Source organism: Takifugu rubripes, chromosome 1 (assembly GCF_901000725.2).
Source record: "Takifugu rubripes chromosome 1, fTakRub1.2, whole genome shotgun sequence".
Taxonomy (NCBI): domain Eukaryota; kingdom Metazoa; phylum Chordata; class Actinopteri; order Tetraodontiformes; family Tetraodontidae; genus Takifugu; species Takifugu rubripes.
This window is the reverse complement of record NC_042285.1, coordinates 2,140,551-2,162,365: the sequence shown is the minus strand read 5'-3', so window position 1 is coordinate 2,162,365 and position 21,815 is coordinate 2,140,551. Positions and strand designations below refer to the sequence as shown.

The 21,815-nt window shown below is 49.8% G+C and overlaps 2 protein-coding genes and 1 long non-coding RNA gene across 4 annotated transcripts in view; all 3 read left to right on the top strand.

The window, feature by feature from the left end:
• thrab (thyroid hormone receptor alpha b) overlaps positions 1-8,201 on the top strand; it is a 47,656-nt gene extending 39,455 nt beyond the window's left edge. Inside the window, exon 10 of one of the 2 annotated variants that reach the window (XM_029840904.1) lies at positions 55-8,201. In XM_029840904.1, the coding sequence (XP_029696764.1) occupies positions 55-305 (251 nt within the window). In that variant the 3' untranslated portion in view covers positions 306-8,201. The remainder of the gene's footprint in view (positions 1-54) is intronic. The other variant, XM_029840911.1, reaches the window with a different exon arrangement.
• A 4,062-nt stretch (positions 8,202-12,263) lies between these two features.
• LOC115250801 (uncharacterized) lies at positions 12,264-14,936 on the top strand. Its single transcript, XR_003889385.1, has 3 exons — positions 12,264-14,000; positions 14,117-14,225; positions 14,334-14,936. It is a non-coding gene; the product is annotated as an uncharacterized lncRNA (long non-coding RNA).
• A 220-nt stretch (positions 14,937-15,156) lies between these two features.
• On the top strand, positions 15,157-21,814 carry dhx8 (DEAH (Asp-Glu-Ala-His) box polypeptide 8). Its single transcript, XM_011604405.2, is given in 24 exon segments — positions 15,157-15,312; positions 15,401-15,486; positions 15,557-15,623; positions 15,697-15,788; positions 15,889-15,992; positions 16,070-16,372; positions 16,715-16,859; positions 17,197-17,388; positions 17,465-17,552; positions 17,616-17,713; positions 18,011-18,158; positions 18,533-18,714; positions 18,780-18,974; positions 19,181-19,366; positions 19,436-19,646; positions 19,706-19,887; positions 19,962-20,102; positions 20,184-20,339; positions 20,422-20,559; positions 20,657-20,785; positions 20,978-21,174; positions 21,252-21,279; positions 21,281-21,432; positions 21,513-21,814. Coding segments are annotated over 24 exon segments (3,543 nt in total). The 5' UTR covers positions 15,157-15,209; the 3' UTR covers positions 21,733-21,814.
• Position 21,815: the final 1 nt, after the last annotated feature.

The window sequence follows — 21,815 nt, the reverse complement described above, 5'->3', positions numbered from 1 at the left end:
TGGGTGTTTCTCCCCGACCCCCCCCCCGCTCATTCCCGTCCCTCCTCCCCTCAGACCGCTCCGGCCTGACGTGCACGGACAAGATCGAGAAGTGCCAGGAGACCTACCTGCTGGCGTTTGAGCACTACATCAACTATCGCAAGCACAACATTCCCCACTTCTGGCCCAAGCTCCTGATGAAGGTGACGGACCTGCGCATGATCGGAGCGTGCCACGCCAGCCGCTTCCTCCACATGAAGGTGGAGTGTCCCAACGAACTCTTTCCCCCGCTCTTCCTGGAGGTCTTCGAGGACCAGGAAGTGTAAGACGCAGCCGCCACCGTGGAAAGGGGAGAGGAAGTTGGGGCCAAAACTGGGAGTAACCAGAGGAAGGGAGGGTGGGTGGGTGGGGGGGGGAGTCATCTCAAGGGGAATCTGCGTTTCTCTGCATCTTCGTGGTACCAACAACAACAACAACAACAACGACGACGAGGACAACCCACCAGCAGGACCTTCACAGCACCAGGATCTTTTGTTTCCTGAACACCCTCCCTCCTCCAGCTCTTCCTCCTCCTTTTTCCACCTGTTTTGAAATCCGTGTGGGGGCCCTTCTGTCTGAGCACGATGTCTTATCCAGTCAAAGTTGTAGCCATTTGCCAAGACACACACACACACACACACACACACACACACACACACACACACACACACACACACACACAGCCTGTTCCACCTCAGTCCTTTCCCTTCTCTGGGAGCAGCTTCACGTCTCCAGCTTCCACGCTGGTCGGCACCTCTCAGTATTATTTAACAGCAGTAATTTAGAAAAACAGTCATGCAGGCGTGCACACACACACACACACACACACACACACGCACTCACACACACGCGCTGCTGGATGATATCAGACCTCTCTCATTCTTCGTTCTGCGAGTCAATCTGAGCCGTCACAGCTGTTTGTGGAGCTGCACCGTCGCTCCCGATGAAACTGGTGCTATATTTATAAAAGATATTCCAGTTTTACGAAAACTCTACGTCGTCTGAAAACCGTACAGACCGTGGCTCCATATCTACCTTCGTGTGTGTCCGGCGACACACACGCACACGCACACACACACACACACACACACGAGCTGCTTCTGCCAGCCTGTCGTCCTCTGAATGACGATGAAGCATCGTTCTCGGAGAGCTCAGAGAGGGAGAACATTTCACCAGATGGAGTCGGGAGGGTCAGCGGCAGGTTAGAGGAGCACACGTGCGCACGCACACGCACACGCACACACACACACACTTCCTGTCCGAACCATACACATATAGAAAAACACACATCACCTCAAAACATGAATGCCTCATTTTACTGAATGCACTGTGCGGCAGTGTTGACACGGAGCCCCGACCTGCAGGGTTCCGACAGAGTCCAGGATCCTCACGGACTCCGCTCAGTGTGGCCCCTCCGGGCCTCCATACGCATTTGCCTTTTGTTAACCATGGCCATCACTGAGAGCGGGCAAAAGGCCAAGACGGCTACCATTTACCTCAAAAAGTGGACACACACACCCCCAGGCCGGAGCAGCGAGACTGCCCCCGTGGTGTCAGGCACTACCTCACCTCTGTGGACACAGAGCCTATAGAGACACACACCGTTCAAGTTGGCGCACGTGGAGACCAGCACACGTGCACATATATGAATATATGAATATATATATTTTTTGTTTTTCCTATGTGAACACTTGTTATGGAGAAAAACACTCAGCAGACACACACACACACACACACCCCCTCACTGCTATCACTTGGTTAAAAGTTTAAAAAAACCAAAAAAACACTGAAGACGGGAGGGCCGACCACCCCGGGGGTCGCCGTCCGCGGGGGCGGTACCATCACGTTGGCGTTAGCGCTTTTTTTTTTTTTTTGTTACACGGGACCAAGTGGTGTGTTTTTTTTTGTTTTTAAAAAACTCTATCTGTGCAAACAAACTCACGGAATCCACAAACAGACCGGAGGCGCCGCCCGGCGGGACCACGGGGGACGCCCGGGAGAAGGGCGCCGCCGACCGCCGCCGACCCGCGGAGATGGGCGCCGTCGTCTCCCGAGGTCTCCTCCCGGTGTGGAATTTTCTGGAAGTGAAAACTGAGCGTGCGCCTCTCTAATCAGCCCCCGGAGGACTTTCCTGGACTCTGGTGGACGTCACGGGAGCAGCCCGGAACGCCCGGCCCGGCATCGATCCGATTCCAAATCAAGAAAAGAACCGATGGAGCGGCTCAGTCGGGCCCAGCAGCGTTTGTTCGGGCTGTTGAGGTTCATCCGCGTTCCACACTGGTCAGAGTGGAACTGCTGTGATTGAGGGGGGGGGGGACAAAAAGCCGTGTGGTCAATTCCCAGGAAAATGAGCACTTTGCTAGAAGTAGATTGGAAAAACCCGGAATTTGCACAGACTGATTGAATTTGCACTACAGCGTAGTGATTTCCTGCCGGTCGATTCTAGGAACGGTGGCAGACATTGAAAATGTTCTCACCAAATGACCGGCGGCGAGTGACCCGGTGACACAAGTCCACTCTGTTCATTCCAGGCCGGACTGCCCCCCCGCCCCCCCGCGACGAAGACGGGAATAAAACCAAGAATTAACGTCATAATCAGCCGTCTGGGATTGATAAACTGGGAGCTGGAACGCCTCCTTTGCCCCAGTCTGGTCTGACTGGTCTGACCCCCCCTGCCAGAGCCCTTCTGGAGCTAAGCTCGGACAGCACCGCACCATTATGACAGCCCCCACCCAGCCAGGCTGGAGTTATAGTGGAGATTTTGCACTACTGCAACAGTCCTCCATTCCCCCCCCCCCCCCAGTCCCAAACCTGTCCCGATGTCAGTATTAGACCAAAAACCACATCGCCATCAACAGCTGAGCCGACCAGGGTGGAACCTGACCCCCACCAACGGAGAATTGGAGGTTTTGTAGCACTTAAACTATTCCCCCCCCCCCACCCCCCCACCCCCACCCCCCAATCGTTATCATGCACTCTTCTCCGGGGTCCGGCCATAACTGCCCTCCACCGCAGAACCACCGGATGAATGTGAGAGGACGCGGGAGCGAGAAAACAGGGCCGCGGTGTTGAGTCCCGCCCCCCCTGCCCCCCCCCCCCCCAGGAGGATGGGGGGGGGGCATCCTCACCCAGTTTCATACCAAAAAAGATCAGGGCCACCACAGAGAGGCCGCGGAGAGACCTCTGGATTTGTGAGCGGACTGCAGACGTCCTGGATCCTGTCAGCTGACCAGCCAGTGTGTGTGTGTGTGTGTGTGTGTGTGTGTGTGTGTGTGTGTGTGTGTGTGTGTGTGTGACAGAAGGGGTGAAAATGCTGCTTCTTCTGATGCGTCTGATTTAGATTTTTAAGAAAAAAAAAGAGAGAAATCCCCCCCAAAAAAACAAGATGATGACTTTCAAAAAAAAAGACTCCTAAACAAAATGATGGGAGATATTTTGTTTGTTTGTTTGTTTGTTTTTTTATCATTGTTTTCTTATTTTTATGATTGTTTTTCACGCTTAAACTGCTCTGTGTAAAAAAAAAATAAGAAAGAAAATCGTCACTTTTGACCATGCGTGCAGTGTAACAGGAAAACCTTTCACATCATAGTTTGTGTTGCTATGCCAACCGTCTGTGCGTCTGTCCAGCCGTCCGTCCCCTTTATCAGGGGGATCTACGGCAAAACAGGATTTTATATATATATATCTAAATATATATATATTTAACTTCTTTTATTTAAAAAAAACAAAACAACACAACAATCAGCTCTGTGGAAAAATGCGGAGAAACGGAGAAAAAAAAAAGAACTGAAACTATCTCGTCATACCTCACACGACACGAAAAGACAAGAACCCGGAGGAGTCGGACCTGCAGGCACACGTGGAGGTTCAGGGACGCATGTGTGGGGATCTAAACAAACGTATGCGTCCAGACTATATGTGCTTGCGTGGACGCGCCGGCAGAAGGACTCCTTCCTCCAGCTGTTCGCCTGCGCATCTGATCCGTTTGGTTCTGGAGGCGGGGACGGGACGGCGGCGGCGGCGGCGGCGGCGAGCAGCTCCCCGGCTGAACGGCGTCCGTTCAAAATGTGAATGGGACTGAGGGACTCCGACTTTTGTAACGCTCGAGTGTTTTACGGTCTTGAATGTAGCTGACGGGAGGCGCCCGGAGCCGAGCCCGGCACCCACGACCCCTAGCTTCCACACACCAGCAGAAAGGTTAGCGGGTCACGCTACAAACAACAACAAATGCTGTGTTTTTTTTTCTCTTCTGGTTTTGTTTACATTTCATTTGGGCCGTTACCCGAGGATGTAAATAGACAGGCGGGACGCTCCCGCCCGGGCAGCAGCTTTTCCCGGCTCCATCCTTCTGTCCTAGGAAAACCGTGTACTTCTTACATGTTTGTGTGCACGCTCTCACATGCGCATGCCATGCCCCCCCCCCCCACATTAATCATGACCCCTGTGCCTCATCTTGAGACTCCCGTGTCGTGTTCACGCGTGGATGCCAATCCAGGGGGGTTTCTACGCTATGGATGTGGGCGTGGCCACTTCGCACCCACCTCATAGTCGGAAAATTTCCCCTGGATTTCCTGTCGGCCGCATCCAGCCTCCAAACTGACTCCATCCTGGTCCGGATCGTCCCTGCATCCATGTGGAATAGTTGAAAGAGATTAAATCCCGAGTGCAGTTTTGGGGGCGTGCGGTTTCAGGGCTGGCTGTGGGAGCTCATCCCGCCATCGTTATGGTCCTGGGTTTACCGTCTCATGTTCGGAACGTTGCAGGAGGGCGGAGATGGTCTCTGGTAGTTCGGTTCCCCCGATGCCAAATGTTGGGATGTCTGTGCAACCATCCCTCCAAAAAACAGAGCTGGTCTTCTTCCAGATTCGGCCTCCGTCTCCCAACCGCCTGTAGACCCTCGCTCCTTTGTTAGGGGGGGGGGGGGGGGGGGGTCGGGACCGCCAGGGCGGGCCGGCATTTGGCCCCGCCCTGGTTTCAGAATGAAAGAAAAGGGGGCGGCGGAGGTGTTGTGGAGATTACAGATTCTATCAGATGTGCTGTTTTTGTGTAAATCGTTCAGAAAGTGGTGTGTGTGTGGACGTGCACGCGCGCGCGCGTGTGTGTCGCCTTCGGACCGGGCTCAGGTTTTACTGGATGCTCTCAGAAGACTCCAGCTTCAATTCTTCTCCGTCCCGAGTCCCAATTAAATGCAATTTCCCCCAGAATTCAGCGGGGCCAGGCCTCGTTCCCCCCCCACCACCCCCAATCATCGATTGTATCGTGCAAACGCATCGGCAGCAGCGCTCGCCGCCGCCGCCCCCGCACGACTAACTGCAGCTGGACGATAGCACTTAACTAAAATGCACTTTGAACGGCCCAGACGGACCCACCAGTGTGGATTTGATGTTCGTGGTTATAAGAACTAAACATATATGCAGTATGTGTACATTTAAGAAATGAGCTTACTCTATAATTGAACTCTAAAGTTTACCCCCCCCCCCCCCAAAAAAAAAAAAAAGCTAAAAGCTAAAGTTTACATTTATTTGCAGTGATTGACCCTTTTTAACGGACAGGTCATCATTAGGTTTTATGTGTTACACCTGTGTGGAATCACTGGTGATGATTCTCTTTACCCCCCCCCCCACATGAGAGCATCAGCCAGACCCCCTCCAGACACACACACCACTTTCTGAGACCGCGTAAAAGAAGCTATTGAAGGATTCTCTCAGGTAACAGAACATTTTCTAATAAATGATGATGAACATTAGAAGAAAACACATTGTTAGTTCTTTTTGTCCGCCTGCTTCTGTCTGTTTTGCCGATGGATTCCCGTAGAGGTTTGTTTTCCTGGGGGGGTTTAATGTACGGAAGCCCATTCCTGCTGGGAAAGACTCGTTTAAGGCGAGAAAAAGATAAATCTAAAGTGAACTTAGGAGGAGCGACGCCCCAGATGAAGGTCCGTCCAGCAGCTACATTAACCCACATCCTGTTTTTCTTTATTTTTATGTAACATCTCAGAAAAGTTTACTTTTAGCACTAAAAGATTAATCCGACCTTGGAGCGCGGTTTGGAACAATTCAAGTTTTTTTCGCCAGAGCGGGCGAAAACTCCACTTGCCTCAATTTATAACCTCCCGGGGGAAAATTGGACATAAACAAAGACTAAAATGAGGATTTATTGTTGTAAATAATTGGATTATTTAGTATCCTGAGGTAAAACCACAGCCCAAGTGACAGGAAGTATCACCAGCTGGAATTTTCCCACTTTTCTCGTGCGTAAACATAAACAGAACATCGTCAACAAACATTGTGCTATCGGATCCCGACATCATCGCCCACGTGCACGTGGACGGCTAGCGTGACAGGCTAGTGTGTTCCCACCAAAAACAGCCGTTGATGCTAATTTGACGAGCAGATTTTCGGAATAACAGCATATTTAATTGAAATAAATATGACGAACATTTGCTGAGCATGTCCGACGCATCCGAGGTGATATTTTCAGCGACGTCTAACGTCTAGGCTAACGTTGACATTCCAGTTTCCGGACGGAAACGCGAACGTTACTGAAAATCGGTGGTTGAATGAAAATGATTTGGTCAGAAACGAGCAGTTGTGCCTCAGAAGCACTGCAGAAATGGGCTTCCTTTCACATTTGGGCTTTCATCCAAAGGTGCACGTCCTGTTGTGTGGCTCGAAGGGCCGTCAGCCCGCCCACGGTTAATGATATGCGGCGTTAGCTCCGCCCACCCCGTGAGGGGCGGGACTCGCTTTGCTCCTCCCTCAACATACCTGCTCTGTTTCGGCTTCATCTGTGTGACTTCTCAAAGATTAGCATGGCTGCATCCAAGGCATGCCTCCGTGTGTGTGTGTGTGTGTGTGTGTGCACGTGAACGCCACCGTCCATGTTCATGTGAGAGATTGTGCTGTAGACCCTCACGTGGTGCTGCCATCCAATCACAACGCTCCGTTTTCCCTCCAGAAGCACCTTTTCAGGCCGCCGTACGTGACAGAAGTCTGTAAAACGGAGTTTTGTCATCGGCTTTTTAAAGAATGTAACGTTGCGCTCGGAGTGGCGAGGTCACCAGAGGGGAGGTTCTGGGTAACAGAAGGCTGTTCTCCGGAATGATTCTTTTTCAACTGTGACTCTTTTCTTGATGATCCGGTCGTGACATTCGGATACGTGAGCAGACCAGCGATAAACATCCAGTAGGCAGTGTAACCGTTAGCATGTTGTCTTTGTTTTAAGCTAAAAAACAACAACAAAAAAAACAGTGTTAAATATCCGCATGGATAAACTCTGAAGAGACAGAATCAAATTTTCGCTGTTGGACGTGAGCTCGTCCCAATTCGACGGCTTTTCCGCCGCCTAGCATGTTTGAACTTCCGGATCTTTGGGCGCCAGAGATCCAGCGGAATTATGAGTGATCAAATGTGCACGTTTGGGAGACGGAAGACACAACAAAGAGCACTTAGACCAGGACCTCAACTCTGAGTTGGTGGCTGTCTTACAGTGGGATATTTTTTATAGCGGGGTGGGAAAACTGGACAGATAAGAATGTACTCAAGATGAGCGCGTCTAGCTAGTTTAGGGATTTTTCGCTCTTTATGAGAAAAATATGCAATGCTTGTCAGGTCGAAACTGGGTTTTGAACCGATTCAGAACCGCTCAGGTTTGAAAAAGCGGCCTCAAAGGGTGCTTTCTGTCCTCCGTCTCCATTCTCCCACCCGTCCATCCACCCGTCCGTCCGTCCGTCCATCCACTGGGGGTGTCCACTCAGCTCTCCGGCCACACGCAGAACACGAGTTCGCTTGTATGCAAAAGAAAAGGAAAAAAAAAAAAACAGCTCAAAAGGTTCAGGCGACTCTGTAGCAGGTCCGAACAACTCTACCAGCACCAGCAAAACCACCAACCGACCTCTTCAAGGCTTCACGTCCACCAGGGAGCATCTTCTGAACCAACTCACACTGTTTACAAAGGAACGGACTCGGCTCGGCACGCCAGAGCTTTAGCCTCAGCAGGATGAGCGGAACACCTTCTCCACCCTGGGGGCAGCCGTCGGTGCTCGGGGGTGTTTTTCCTGACACCAGGCGTTTGAAAACATCCGCTGTCGCTCGTGTGATTTCTTTGTTTTTCAACCTTTTTTCTTCCCGTTCGGAGTTTATCCAACCAGCAGTGAAAACAGGTTTTCAAAAGAAAAAAAAAGAGCTAAGACCACTCTGAATCTCTTCTTCAGACGTTCCTCGCAATCACTGTGAGTTCAGAGGCTGCTGGGGGAAAAAATGGGCCGTGTTCTGCAGACACTCAGGGGTCACGACCTGTCGGGTCAAGGTCAGGGTTCGTCAGAAGGTGCCAAAGACGGATGCTTTGCTTTCTTCTCTGTAGTGAAAGCTTCTCGTTATCCACGCGAACCGCAGTCTAGCATAGAAGAGTTTATTTATTATCTGTCTTTATCTCTGGAAGATCATCTGAGGGCTCCAGGTCTGTTACCTCTTCTGGTCCAGGACAGAATCCAGACATGTGTTACAGGAAGAATGTTCTTAGCTGTATTAAAAAAAAAAGATTGCAAACACAGATACCTGCTTCCACCTCTGGAATGTACTCGGTGGCGCCCCCTGGTGGTTGTTTCTAGTCTTTTCTAGTCCGGCTGGTTCTGGAGTCGTTCCTGTGAGTCTCCTGACTCTGACGTTTCAGAGTGTTTCCAACATTCTTCCTGTAATCTTGCGATGTCCAGACCTGTCTTGGATCAGGACCCCCCCCCCCCCCCAACCACCACCACCTTTGTGAAGACGTTTGGTCATCGTGTCTCCTCGCCGTGTCCAGATGTGATTTCAGGCCAAAACCAACATCCGTTTACATGTTTTCAATTTCTTCAGTTTACAAAATAAATAACAAAGTAATTATTTTTTTTTCCCAAGAGTGGCCATGATGCAACGAGCCCCGTCCATCCCAACCAAAAATCCTATTTTTATGACAACTAAATGTAGGTAAACGTCATATTAGCAACGGAACAATGCTCATGGTCCATGAAGCGCACACCCCCCTTCACACCCTCCTCACCTGGACCTGTCCTTCGTGCCATGACCCTTTCTCCTGTCCCCCCCCCCCAACACGCAGTGGTGTCACGTCCGGTTCTTTTGGTGGGCTGCTTACGACAGGTCCAGACAATCAGCGTGTTTGTAAACCTTCGAGTGACTTTCAGTTTTTCTTTGAAAGGAGGATATTTTTACGCTAACTGTCGCTGGTCTATTTTACTAACTATTTATGTAAAAAAAGGAAAATCTGTGACTAAATTTACATCTCACTGGCTCTTTTTGGCATTCAGTTTCCCAGCCGGCTTCGTTTCCGTGCTGGAGTGTTTTCATTGATGGACTAATAAAATGAACCCGTGAAAACGTTTATCTCGTCTCCTCCTTTATGTTTTTAGAGGTCAGGCGACCTTTGGCCACTCGAGGTCGAGGCGATGCGGCACTTCAGGGCGTCTGCCTGGAAAATGGAACAGAAATACAAATCAATTAAAAGATTAATACACAACAATTAAGCTAGCAGAGCAAATGCTGTTCGACTCATTCTGCGCTAGCTAAAGAGTTAACATTGGGAGCATTTTGTTCCAGGTTTAGGCTTTCTTTATTTTTGTTATGTAATTTTCTGGTTCAAGGTAAAACTCCCACCTCTGTCAATGACATCCAGATTTAAAAAGTCCCGGAGTGAACGCCATTAAGTTAATGACACGGTGTGATCTACTTTAGCTAAGAGAGTGCAATGTCTGGTGGCAATGTCACAATATTTACTGGAATATAAACCTGTCAGGATGCATTTTGTTTTGTCCAGAGTGGAGCAGGCGGCTCTGCCGTGTTGGTCAGCAAGCGTTGCATCATTTCCTGTCAGGACGTATCGTCCCAACTCTCTCTATGCTGATGATGGCGCCTTATTTCCCAATAAGATCAGCCACCAGGTTAACCTTCATGTCATGGCCAAACCAGAGAAGCTTCAGCTCCACGTTGGAGAACTTTAGATGAAGTAGCTGAGCAGCTCCTGATGGTCACCAATCCAGCGTCACTGAACCTTTTAAATGTTCATTTTTTCCCAGTAAAGTTCTGCATCTTTATTAGCTTTCAAGGTCAACCTGAGGTCAAGCACATCTGCAGCGGCCGACCCACCAACCACACTCTCTCTGCTAGCATCTATGCTAGCGACCTGCCGAGGTGCATCCAGCAGAACGTGGAACGTTCCATCATGGGGGGGGGGGGGGGGGTTCTGTTCTCACAGCGTCCACCATGTAGGAGGAAGCTGTTGTGGGGGCTGTGATCTCACAAAGGCAGCTTTCCTGCCAACCAATCCCTCTCTGGCTGTTTGGACCTTAGCCCAACCCCCTCAGATCACCCTTTTTTTTCTCTTTCTTTTCATATGTGTCACACACGCGCGCGCACGTGCACGCACACACACACGCTCTTCATGCAGTGTCATAGATGGAATTTTCCGCTCTGCAGCAGATCTGCTGTCAGCAGCGCTTCAGTCGGATCTCAGGCTCTTGTCTCTTCATGCAGCGCTCTTTTCTGAAGTCCGTACAGTCTCACGTGCACAGAAACCATAGTTACATAAAGTGCATCCTCATCATTATCATGTGTGTGCACGTGCGCGGCTGAAAACAACTTCACGGGGGACTAGTGGAATGCAAATCCAAGTAGGACTCCAGGGATAGCGGATGGCTGCTAATACCCCCCCGCCCCACCCAACCCGTTCTTGGCTCTCGCACACGTGCACGCCAATTTCTTCTTCTGTGGATTAGCTCCTGCAACTCTCGCTTCATTCTTCTTCTCCCGTGCCTCTAATCCTCTCAGACTTTTCCTCCTTCGTGTCCACTCCCCGCTGTGTGTTCAAATTGAGGGCAGTTATATGTGGAGCGCGTTCTCATACAGAACAGGCCTGTTATGTAAGCACCAGCAGCCCCCCCCCCCCACCCCCCCCCCCACCCACTGCCCATACGTTTCCCACGTGCTCTCAAAATCAGGTCAGGTGAGGACTTGAGCGGCGGAGGAACAGAGTTTGAGGATGAAAATATGGAAATGCTGCCTGCTTGTGTAGAAAAGCCTCAATCCGCCAGCAAACAGCCGCTGAAATACGTCTTTTTCTCCTCAGCTACCGTAAGAGTTGGAACTTGTTATGCTCAGGGTGCCAGTTTCAGCCACGAGGAAGGGGGGGGGGGGGCGCTCCAGCTGTAGGTGGGGGGGCAGAAAACCAGATTCCTAAAGACAGTCTAAATTAAATCAACAATTTTTCTTGTGTTTTGAGGGTTTTATGGCTGCCGGAGCTCCAGATTAAACTGTAGGAACTTGTTGGTGACCATGTTGCTGTTGTGCTTTTGCAGGGCAGCAGCATTAATCTAGTGGATCGGTTTAGATCTCAGAGATTCCGCGACCGTCCCTGTTAATGTTTAAAAAGCAGAACCTAAGTTAATGTTCCGCTCTGCCTTTGGAGACCTGAACAGCAGAACTCATCTGCTCTTAATGGACTTCAACGTCCTCTTGTTTTCAAATTCCTTTCAGCACAAAGATTCCTTGGAAAAGGAAAAAAAAATAAAAAAAATTCAACCTCCTGGGGAGGATCTCTCTGAGAGATTCCATTACCGTCTAAGTCAACATGAAAATGTAAAACGTCTGCTTTTAAAGAGGCCAGCCTGGGAATGTGAGATATGACAAGTGAGGCATAAATAATTAGACTATGGTGCCTCGCTGTTCGTGGTGAAACATAAACTAGCAGGACAAACATTATCTCATAGGTGGAGCTAAAAACCTGTGGTTGCACGTCTGTCGCTGAGGTGTGTTGATCAAATATGTCAATATTAGAGCCACAGAGGGATTAGCGCGCAGAAATATCAAGATCAAAGCCCGCATTTGTGTGTCTGTCTCAACAGAATCTGCACAAATTGCATTCATGTGTGATTATAACTGCAGCGTGAGTGTCAGCTGGGGCACGATCCATCAGGAGGCTCTTAGATGGGGGCTGAGATTAAGGCCTCGGCACACAGGGAACCATTTATGTGCCATTTAGTTCATGGCGACATGCAGGAACATGAAAGAGTTTCTCCACAGGCTTCTCACAAGCCAGCGTGGTCTAAAATAGGACTGCCAAACAAAAAAGAGATGTGTAAATTTTTAATTCTATGAAACTAATTATTTAGGCTGGGGGAGGGGGGGGGGGGCGTGCTAGATTCAGGCTTATGTAACCAAGGACCGTGTTTATTTCTGTCGGCGCACAAACATCCTAGACACAACTGCGTGTTAGTTGTTTTTGTAGTGAACACTTTAAGAAACGGCATTTCATACACGTCAATCGCGCTGTTGTTACAATTTGTACTTTATTTATTCGATGTATTTTAATATCGAACAACATCGTCACACGTTCAACATAAAGGTAAACACGACTGTCGCAGCTCTTTAAAGGTTTTATTTTAATTTTATTGCCCGAGCCGCACCGGAACTGGCGCTGCGCCATATCGCTTCTGCGCATGCGCAGATATTTTTACGACAGGGTTTTTTTTCTTTACAGTCTTTATTGATATAAAAACAATGAGCAAAACAAGGCCGTAAGACACCAGGCATTTTAGAGAAAACATAACTTTGGTTTGCAAATCTATAAACGAGACTAAATGAAAAAAACATAGATAAATAAGTTGTTATGCGATAAACAATCAACAACTAATATAAAAGAATAATACACTTAATTGATGCAAACTTTAATTAAAGACATTACACATTGTACAGATGTTAATGGTTTTTATCGCAAATTGATTTAAATGACAAATGATTCTGGGCCTTCCCCCCTTTGTAAATTCGCATTTGTGATTGTTGAATTTGGGAAAAGGTAAAACTAAATTATAAGAAAATATGTGTCGCTTTATGTTCTTGTAATAATTAAAACCAAATGTGACATCTTGGTAATACAGTATAAAGTCTGAAAAATAGAGCTCATAACATGAGGGAATGTCTTTCCAGTGTTTATGTATACACATTCATGTCACAAAAAACAACACATCACAGTAATTTTTATTATTATTTTTTATACTTCAGAAATTCAGCACAGAAGTCCTTCTTTTTCGAAAATATGGCTTTTTTTCCTCTTAAAAAGACACATATATACAAACATGAGGACATTCTAAAACCCACCGGCAGCAGAATAAGTGGAACAACTATTAAAAACAATGTAAATTACTGCGGGGTAACAACAAGATGTGAAGCAGCGCTACTGGGCCAACGGCGCCACCTACTGGTGGAAATACAACTGCAATTAGAAACAGCGCCTGAACACGTCGGGACACGCGCACGCGCGTCAGAAAGCAGGTTAGTGAAGCCCTGAGATGAAGGAACTCGGGTTTTTGTGTTTACACAAAGAAGTTCGGCGTGACTCCGAGTCAGTTACCATGGCAACATACCTACAACTAACCCCGGGTTTCTCCTACTTTTCAGTTGAGGCCAGTTGATGTCAGATCACAGATTCACGCGAGAGAATTATAATAATAATTGTTATTATCATTTATGTCTTAAACATGGTGAACTTTTTTTTAAACAAATATACTAGCTGTTTTAGTTTCGTGGATTATAGATATATATTATTGATAAACTCCCCATTTAACTCAAGCTATCGGCTGGTACTTCTTCTACACTGGAATTGTTGTTCTTCTTCGGGTGTTGCCCAGTTATTACAGCTCCCGTTCTTATACTGCCACCTAGCGTCGAGAAGGAAACAAGGAAAAGCACGTTTTAATGACAAGGTTAGGAATCCGGGACAGTAACTGGACAGAACATTTGTCATCGTGGGAAACATTTGCAAATATTCTCATGAACAAGAAACAACTGAACACGTATTTTAATGTGTAGGCGATATACAGTAGTAGGGTGTGAATGGGCTGAGGAAACGGGTTGGGGAAAAGAGCTGTTGGACACATGGAGAGAGATCAAGTGGGAGGAAAGAAGTTCCTGTTCCTTGTCTGACCTCTACTGGAAAATGTAAATTCCAATTTTTTATATTTTATATATATATATATATATATTTTTAAATGAAATGTGTTTGTTTTTCCCACAAAATTCACCATCTTACGTATTTTACTCTTCCTGAATAAAAGTAACATGACGTCACAACGGCTACTTCCAGTCCAGCCCGTCCCTGATTGTGGTTCATCGGGAGGTTCCTTGCAGACCCAGCCGTTCTCTTTTCTACCACTCAGCAGCACGGTTGGTTCAGCTATTCGAAAAGTTGTGGGCTTTAGATTGATGTGATATTTTAGGATTGTTTGTTGCCCTTCCTTGACTTGTTGGATTGTAATTCTCCTTGTTTTCCAGGTGAAAAGAAAACATTTGATGGACTCAAAGCTCTGGTGATCCACAATGGAACTGAGTCTTCCCAATCAGGAAGCCTTGGATGACAAATGGTGTCCGGACTCTGATCAGAGATACAAGCTCGACCTTCAGGATGGGGGACAGAGGTGACCTGAGGGGGGCATCAAGCAGACCAAGGACCCCTATTAGAGGAAATTATGGGATACCAGAACAGATGTGGAGGGCCATCCGGGGCCCCAGCCAACTATAAAGACCCAGCAGCAGCAGAACAGCTTCTTTGCCCAGTTTGAGACCACCATCACACACTTGAAGAGATGCTGACCATCGTCTCCATGCTGTCGGAGCAGAACGTCTCCTGGCCTAAAGGACGCCCCATCAAAATGATTAAAGGGCAAATTTCTTTCTCCTTTTCATTTAAAAATACAACACAACTGCTATACTTGCATGTGTAATTTCTCATTTATACACACAACAGCTCAATCTCCCGTTCCTTTACATGAAGAACCTTTTGAAGCAAAGACCTGTCTTTTAACTTCAGACTGTGGACTGATTATTCTAACGGTAAATTTAATGTATCGACTTCATTAAACATATTGTGAATGTATTGTGAAGGAGAGAAAAGGTTAATTGGGAAATAATACATTGTAACTTCATTTAAAGTAGCAGATTATATGCACACATTTACAATGAACCCACATCTCTTTTAAGATTAAAAAAAACAACAACACTTTACTCAAATATCCCAGTAAGTTCCTGTCTAGTATACTGCACTGACCACTACCTCCGTCTGACCACTAGGGGAAGCAGCGCGTCTTCACAGCACAGACTAAAGTAGAAGAAGAAGAGCCACTTCCTGTTTGGGCTCTTATTTCGAGAAAAATGGACGCTTCGGATGATATTAAACGTCTGGAATATCTGTCTTTGGTGTCTAAGGTGTGCACGGAGTTGGAAAATCATCTGGGAATAAGCGAGAAAGATTTAGGTAACGTGACGTCTCACTTCCAGCTAAATAATGATGTTAAAACGTGTGTGGAACTGTCACATAAACAGTCTTCAACTCCCCTGTGCAGCTGAATTTGTCATCTGTTTGGCGGAAAAGAACCAAACGTTCGATGAGTTCAAAGCAGTTTTAATCGAGAATGGAGCAGAATTCACAGTGAGTGTGGACAGAAATCACTGTTACTTTGTTTCGATCGCTTAATGAAACACATTGTCCCCTGTTTCAGGACACGCTCATCGCTAATCTACTCAGACTTATTCAAACGATGCGATCTTCACCATCCACCAGTAACGGTACAGAGACACTATTGATCAAATGCCAATCATATCTTTTTTATAAATACAAACTCTTCTTTCCTTTGGGTAGCAGATCAGACTGAAGGAAAGCCAAAGAGTGAAAAAGACAATCTGAAAGATAAATATCCAGCTTTATGTCAACCAGATGCTCCAGTGTGGACGGTTAGACCTGGTTAATTGTAAACTAGACCTCTACATTGCACATAGAAGCAAATAAACGACAGTTATCGAGCACATCTTGTCTTTATCCGATTATCGTCAGGTTCCATGTGGCCCCTTGGGTGCAGAAGATGAGCGGGTCGCAGCAGCGGCCATGAAGCAGCTGGAGATGCTGATGCCAAACTTCAGTGGAGCAAATGCTGCTGCGTCAGTGAAAAGTTTAAAAAGAACTCTTTACAGCTGCTGTTTTTGTAACGCGTGCCGTCTCCTCATCGCGTCCTCAGGTCGGACACGTCTGCGCAGGCCGATTGTGGTGGGGGGTGTGGACAGAAGGGAAGTCACTCTTGCTCCAGGTCCAAAGAACGCGAGGGAGAGGTCCACCCCAAGCTCAGAAGGAAACGGCCTTCTCGCTGGAGCGATCGTCCACCCAGCCCACCTGGTGGGAGCATCGGTTCAGGGGGTGATGGTGGGCGGGAAGCACCTGTAGACCGACCCCCTACAGACGAGCCTGTGGTTGGAGACATCTACAACGGAAAAGTCAGCAGCATTATGCAGTTTGGCTGCTTTGTTCAGCTGGAGGGTCTCAGGTGAGTTTACATCTAATATTCCACTTATTTTAGCCTTTAACTTTTAACTTTTCTGCCAGTTAAAAGACACAAAGAGTCAATTCAGCCACTTTTGTGTTAAAGTGACAGTCATCTTCGGTCATCATGGGGCAGCAGCTCGATTGGCTCAGACATCAAAATGGTGCAAGTGTTTTTCTCCTGCTGGTGAAATCTTTAAAAATGTTTCAGGGGTCCAACATGAAGCTGTGATCGGTGAAAGGGCGCCACCTGCTGGTCGAATGCATTTAATCGGCCAGGTGACTCCTGATGATATGAAACGTTTTAATGTTGTTTTCCTTCTTGTCGGTCTGTATTTGTCTTCAGGAAACGGTGGGAAGGTCTGGTGCACGTCTCTGAGCTGCGTAAAGAGGGACGAGTCGCTGATGTGGCTGACGTGGTCACCAAAAGTCAAAAGGTTCTGGTCAAAGTGCTGTCGGTCACCGGAACCAAAGCCAGCCTGAGTATGAAGGCGAGTCGCCTCAGTTGGTTTAAAACTGAAGAGAAAATGTATTGAACTTCAATAATGTAGGTTTTAGAATCCTGAACAATCCGAATCTCATAAATCAAATTGATGAAATGATTCTGCAGTTCCCCTTTTCTACCCCTTGATGGCGCTAAAGGGGCGTTGGAGACCCACAAAATCCCCACAAAATTCATCAAGAGTTTCTCAAAGTTGTAATTTCACTTTTATTGAGCGTTTCAGTCAAACAAATATATATGGAAGACTGTCGAATTTGACGTTTGTCGGTTCTCTTGATGGAGTCGAGGTATTTGTTTTACACTTTACTCTTTTAATCTTTCCCCAGGACGTGGATCAGGCGACGGGCGAAGACCTGAACCCCAACCGGAGACGAATGCATGACCCTGTGGTCAGAGAGGAAACGCTGAGGAACCCGGATCGTCCTGCTGAAGCCACCGTGTTCGAAACGCAGGACGACTCGGCGAAACGCAAACGACTGGCGAAGATCACAGACCTGGAGAAGTGGGAGATCAAACAGGTTCCTCACACACGTTCTCCCCTCTGAAGCCTTTAAAACGCTCCAGTTTTTGGAACAGATCCTCTGTCTCCTTCAGATGATCGCGGCCAACGTACTTCCCAAAGAAGAGTTCCCGGAGTTTGACGAAGAGACGGGGATCCTTCCCAAAATAGACGACGATGAGGGTAAAACTCCCCGTCGCGAAGCTTTACGAATATCAATGTGAGTTTAACTCCGCCCACTTGCAGATGAAGAGCTGGAGATCGAGCTGGTTGAGGAGGAGCCGCCTTTCCTGAGGGGACAGACGAAATGGAGCACCAACATGAGTCCAGTCAAGATAGTGAAGGTATAAAACCAGAGCAGAACCCAGAACAGGCTCCTCCTCCCACAGCCCACATGATTGGCAGAAGTTCCCACATGATTCACTGACCTTCGACTCCCATATGTTTATTTATCTTAACTAAATGAGATATTCTGATCTTTATTCTGTTCCACTAACATTTAACAGTCAAAGTGAGGAAAAAAAACAAAAAAAACCCTGCACTTTTAAAGCTGTCTGTTCATTGCCTCACCAGCAGGTGGCGTAGTTTTAAAAACCGTCAATTAAATATCAAATTTCACGCCGTTTTATTTCCGCCATCAGAACCCGGACGGCTCGCTCTCGCAGGCGGCCATGATGCAGAACGCCCTCGCCAAAGAGAGGCGGGAGCAGAAGCAGGCGGTGCGCGCGGCGGAGATGGACCTCATCCCGACCGGCCTCCACAAGAACTGGATCGACCCCATGCCAGACTGTAAGAACCCGGAGCGTTTTAGATTCCCAGCGAGGAACAAACAGGATTTAATTACAGAAAGTTGTGTTTTTGTGCGGGGATTTAAAATGACGAAGCTACATCGCCGCCGTCCCTCGTCCTGCCAGAGCTCTAACATCGTTAGATGATTATCAGCTTCCCTGGCAGCAGCCATAATGGGACTTCCAGAGCCGGAGGGAGGTTCCTTCCATCCCTGGTTACGACCTCTGACTCATAGTCGGATCCAGAGCTGCAGCTCGTTGGGAAGCTCGTTATCGCCGCGGCTCATCTTGATGAAATCAAAGGGGCAGATTAGAGGTTGGGTCCGGGCGGAACGTCGCTGTAATCCCACGTCTCTGTCCTCCTCCCGATTTAAGATGAAGGAAGGCAGATCGCCGCCAACATGAGGGGCATCGGCGCCATGCCCGTCAATCTCCCGGAGTGGAAAAGAAAGGCCTTCGGCGGGAATCAGGTGTCGTACGGGAAGAAGACGGAGCTTTCCATCCTGCAGCAGAGGGAGAGTCTTCCCATTTTCAAGCTGAAGGAGCAGCTGGTGCAGGTACGGACGCTCGCACCACGCCGGCGCCGTCTCCTGTTGATCATCGACGCGTCCTCTCTTCTCAGGCCGTCCACGACAACCAGATCTTGATTGTCGTCGGGGAAACGGGCTCGGGGAAGACCACCCAGATCACCCAGTACCTGGCGGAGGCCGGGTACACCTCGCGGGGGAAGATCGGCTGCACGCAGCCCCGCCGAGTGGCCGCCATGTCGGTGGCCAAGAGGGTGTCTGAGGAGTACGGCTGCCGTCTGGGCCAAGAGGTGAGCGGTTCTGTCGCCGTGGACTCGACCCAGCGATTGTTCCTCATCACTCATGTGACGAGTACTAGTCAAATGTGGATGTCAGGCATTTGGCCACTAGGTGGCGCTGATCCAAACCGTCCAGGATGAGTGAAAGTCATTTATGCATCATTGTCTCCTTTGGCGCCGCGCTGGGAGGTTTTGAACCTGTGACTCTGGTTGTCCAGGTGGGCTACACCATCCGCTTTGAGGACTGCACCAGCACGGAGACGGTGATCAAGTACATGACCCACGGAATGCTGCAGAGGGAATGTCTGCTGGACCCCGACATGAGCCAGTATTCCCTCGTCATGCTGGACGAAGCCCACGAGAGGACCATCCACACCGACGTGCTCTTTGGCCTCCTGAAGAAGGTGAGAAGGTGCCCGCTCGGACCCGAACGGGCCGCCGGCTCCTGTAAACGCCCCCCTCGTCTCCTTCAGACCATCCGGAAACGCAAAGACATGAAGCTGATCGTGTCGTCCGCGACGCTGGACGCCGTCAAGTTCTCCCAGTACTTCTTTGAAGCTCCCATCTTCACCATCCCGGGAAGAACCTTCCCCGTTGAGATCCTGTACGCCAGAGAACCCGAGACGGACTATCTGGACGCCAGTCTGATCACCGTCATGCAGATCCACCTGACGGAACCTCCAGGTGAGAGACCTCAAGCGCCGCCGCCGTGTTTCCATACCTGACGTTCGTCCCTCGTCCAGGAGACATCCTGGTGTTCCTGACTGGACAGGAAGAGATCGACACGGCCTGCGAGATCCTGTATGAGCGTATGAAGTCGCTGGGGCCTGACGTTCCTGAGCTGATCATCCTCCCGGTTTATTCCGCTCTGCCCAGCGAGATGCAGACCAGAATCTTCGACCCGGCGCCGCCGGGCAGCAGAAAGGTCCGCCGCCGCCACATCAGTGGGACTCCGCGCAGAATTTTGTGGACGGTAACGGCGTTCGTGTTTCCCGTCAGGTGATCCTGGCCACCAACATCGCCGAGACGTCTCTGACCATCGACGGGATCTACTACGTGGTCGACCCCGGCTTCGTCAAACAGGTCGTCTACAACTCCAAGACGGGCATCGACCAGCTGGTGGTGACGCCCATCTCACAGGTGAGGCCCGGTCCCCAACGGGAGGACCCGAGAGCCCGGGCGGCCAGATCCTGGGAGGACTCGTCTGTCTTGTGATTTCAGGCTCAGGCCAAGCAGAGGTCGGGCCGAGCCGGCAGAACCGGACCGGGGAAGTGTTACCGTCTCTACACCGAGAGGGCCTACAGGGACGAGATGCTGACCACCAACGTGCCCGAGATCCAGAGGACCAACCTGGCGAGCACGGTGCTGTCTCTGAAGGTAGCCGCCCCCCCCCCCCCCCCTCCTACCTGAACGCCCCCCCTCCTGAACGTGCTCAGAGGTGTTTGGTCTCCCCCGTCAGGCGATGGGCGTCAACGACCTGCTGTCCTTCGACTTCATGGACTCCCCCCCCATGGAGACGCTGATCACGGCCATGGAGCAGCTCTACACGCTGGGGGCTCTGGACGACGAGGGGCTGCTCACGCGGCTGGGGAGGAGGGTGAGCGTGCTGGGGTGTCTGGCGTGACCGTCCGGGACCGCGCTGAGCACTCACAGCGACCTGCGCACGAGCGCGTGCGCGTGTGTGTGTGTTTCAGATGGCAGAGTTCCCCCTGGAGCCCATGCTGTGCAAGATGTTGATCATGTCCGTCCATCTGGGCTGCAGCGACGAGATGCTGACCATCGTCTCCATGCTGTCGGTGCAGAACATCTTCTACAGACCAAAGGTGCGATGTCGCCCCCGCTCCAGCTCGCCTGGTTCCCATGGTGACCAGCGTTGGGTTCTGGGAGCAGCAGGAAGCGTTCTGACGTCAGCCCTGATTTTATCGATGCGCATTTGAAGCTCTCGCTGGTTCTTTATTGATCTTTTTGGTGGAGTTTAAGATGATGATGATGATGATGATGTTTGATGTCTCCAGGACAAACAGGCTCTCGCCGACCAGAAGAAGACAAAGTTCTTCCAGCTGGAGGGGGACCACCTGACGCTGCTGGCCGTCTACAACTCCTGGAAGAACAACAAGTTCTCCAACGCCTGGTGTTTCGAGAACTTCATCCAGGCGCGCTCCCTGAAGAGGGCTCAGGACATCCGCAAGCAGATGCTGAGCATCATGGACAGGTGAGGAGGCGGAGCTAGCGTGAGCGAGTGTCACGGGGGCGGCGTCGGCTCACACTCTGCGTGGAAACCTTCCCCAGGCACAAGCTGGACGTGGTGTCCTGTGGAAAAGGCGTCGGTCCAGGTTCAGAAAGCCATCTGCAGCGGGTTCTTCAGGAACGCCGCCAGGAAGCACCCGCAGGACGGGTACCGCACCCTGATAGACCAGCAGGTGGTGTACCTGCACCCCTCCAGCACGCTCTTCAACCGCCAGCCCGAGTGGTGAGTCCGATTGGAGCCGGGGTCACATGACCCTGCGGGTGCACCTCCATGTTTGTGCAGTGACGGCTCCGTCTCCACAGGCTGGTTTATCACGAGCTGGTGCTGACCACCAAGGAGTACATGCGGGAGGTGACCACCATCGACCCCCGCTGGCTGGTGGAGTTCGCGCCGGCGTTCTACAGGGTCGGCGACCCGACTCGGCTCAGCCGCCAGAAGAGGCAGCAGAAACTGGAGCCGCTCTACAACCGCTACGAGGAGCCCAACGCCTGGAGGATCTCCCGCGCCTTCAGGCGCCGCTGACGGCGCGCTGCTAGCCTGCTGCTAGCCTTCAGGACTACAACACGTGTAATAAGAAGTGTAATAAGAACTCATGCAGACACCAG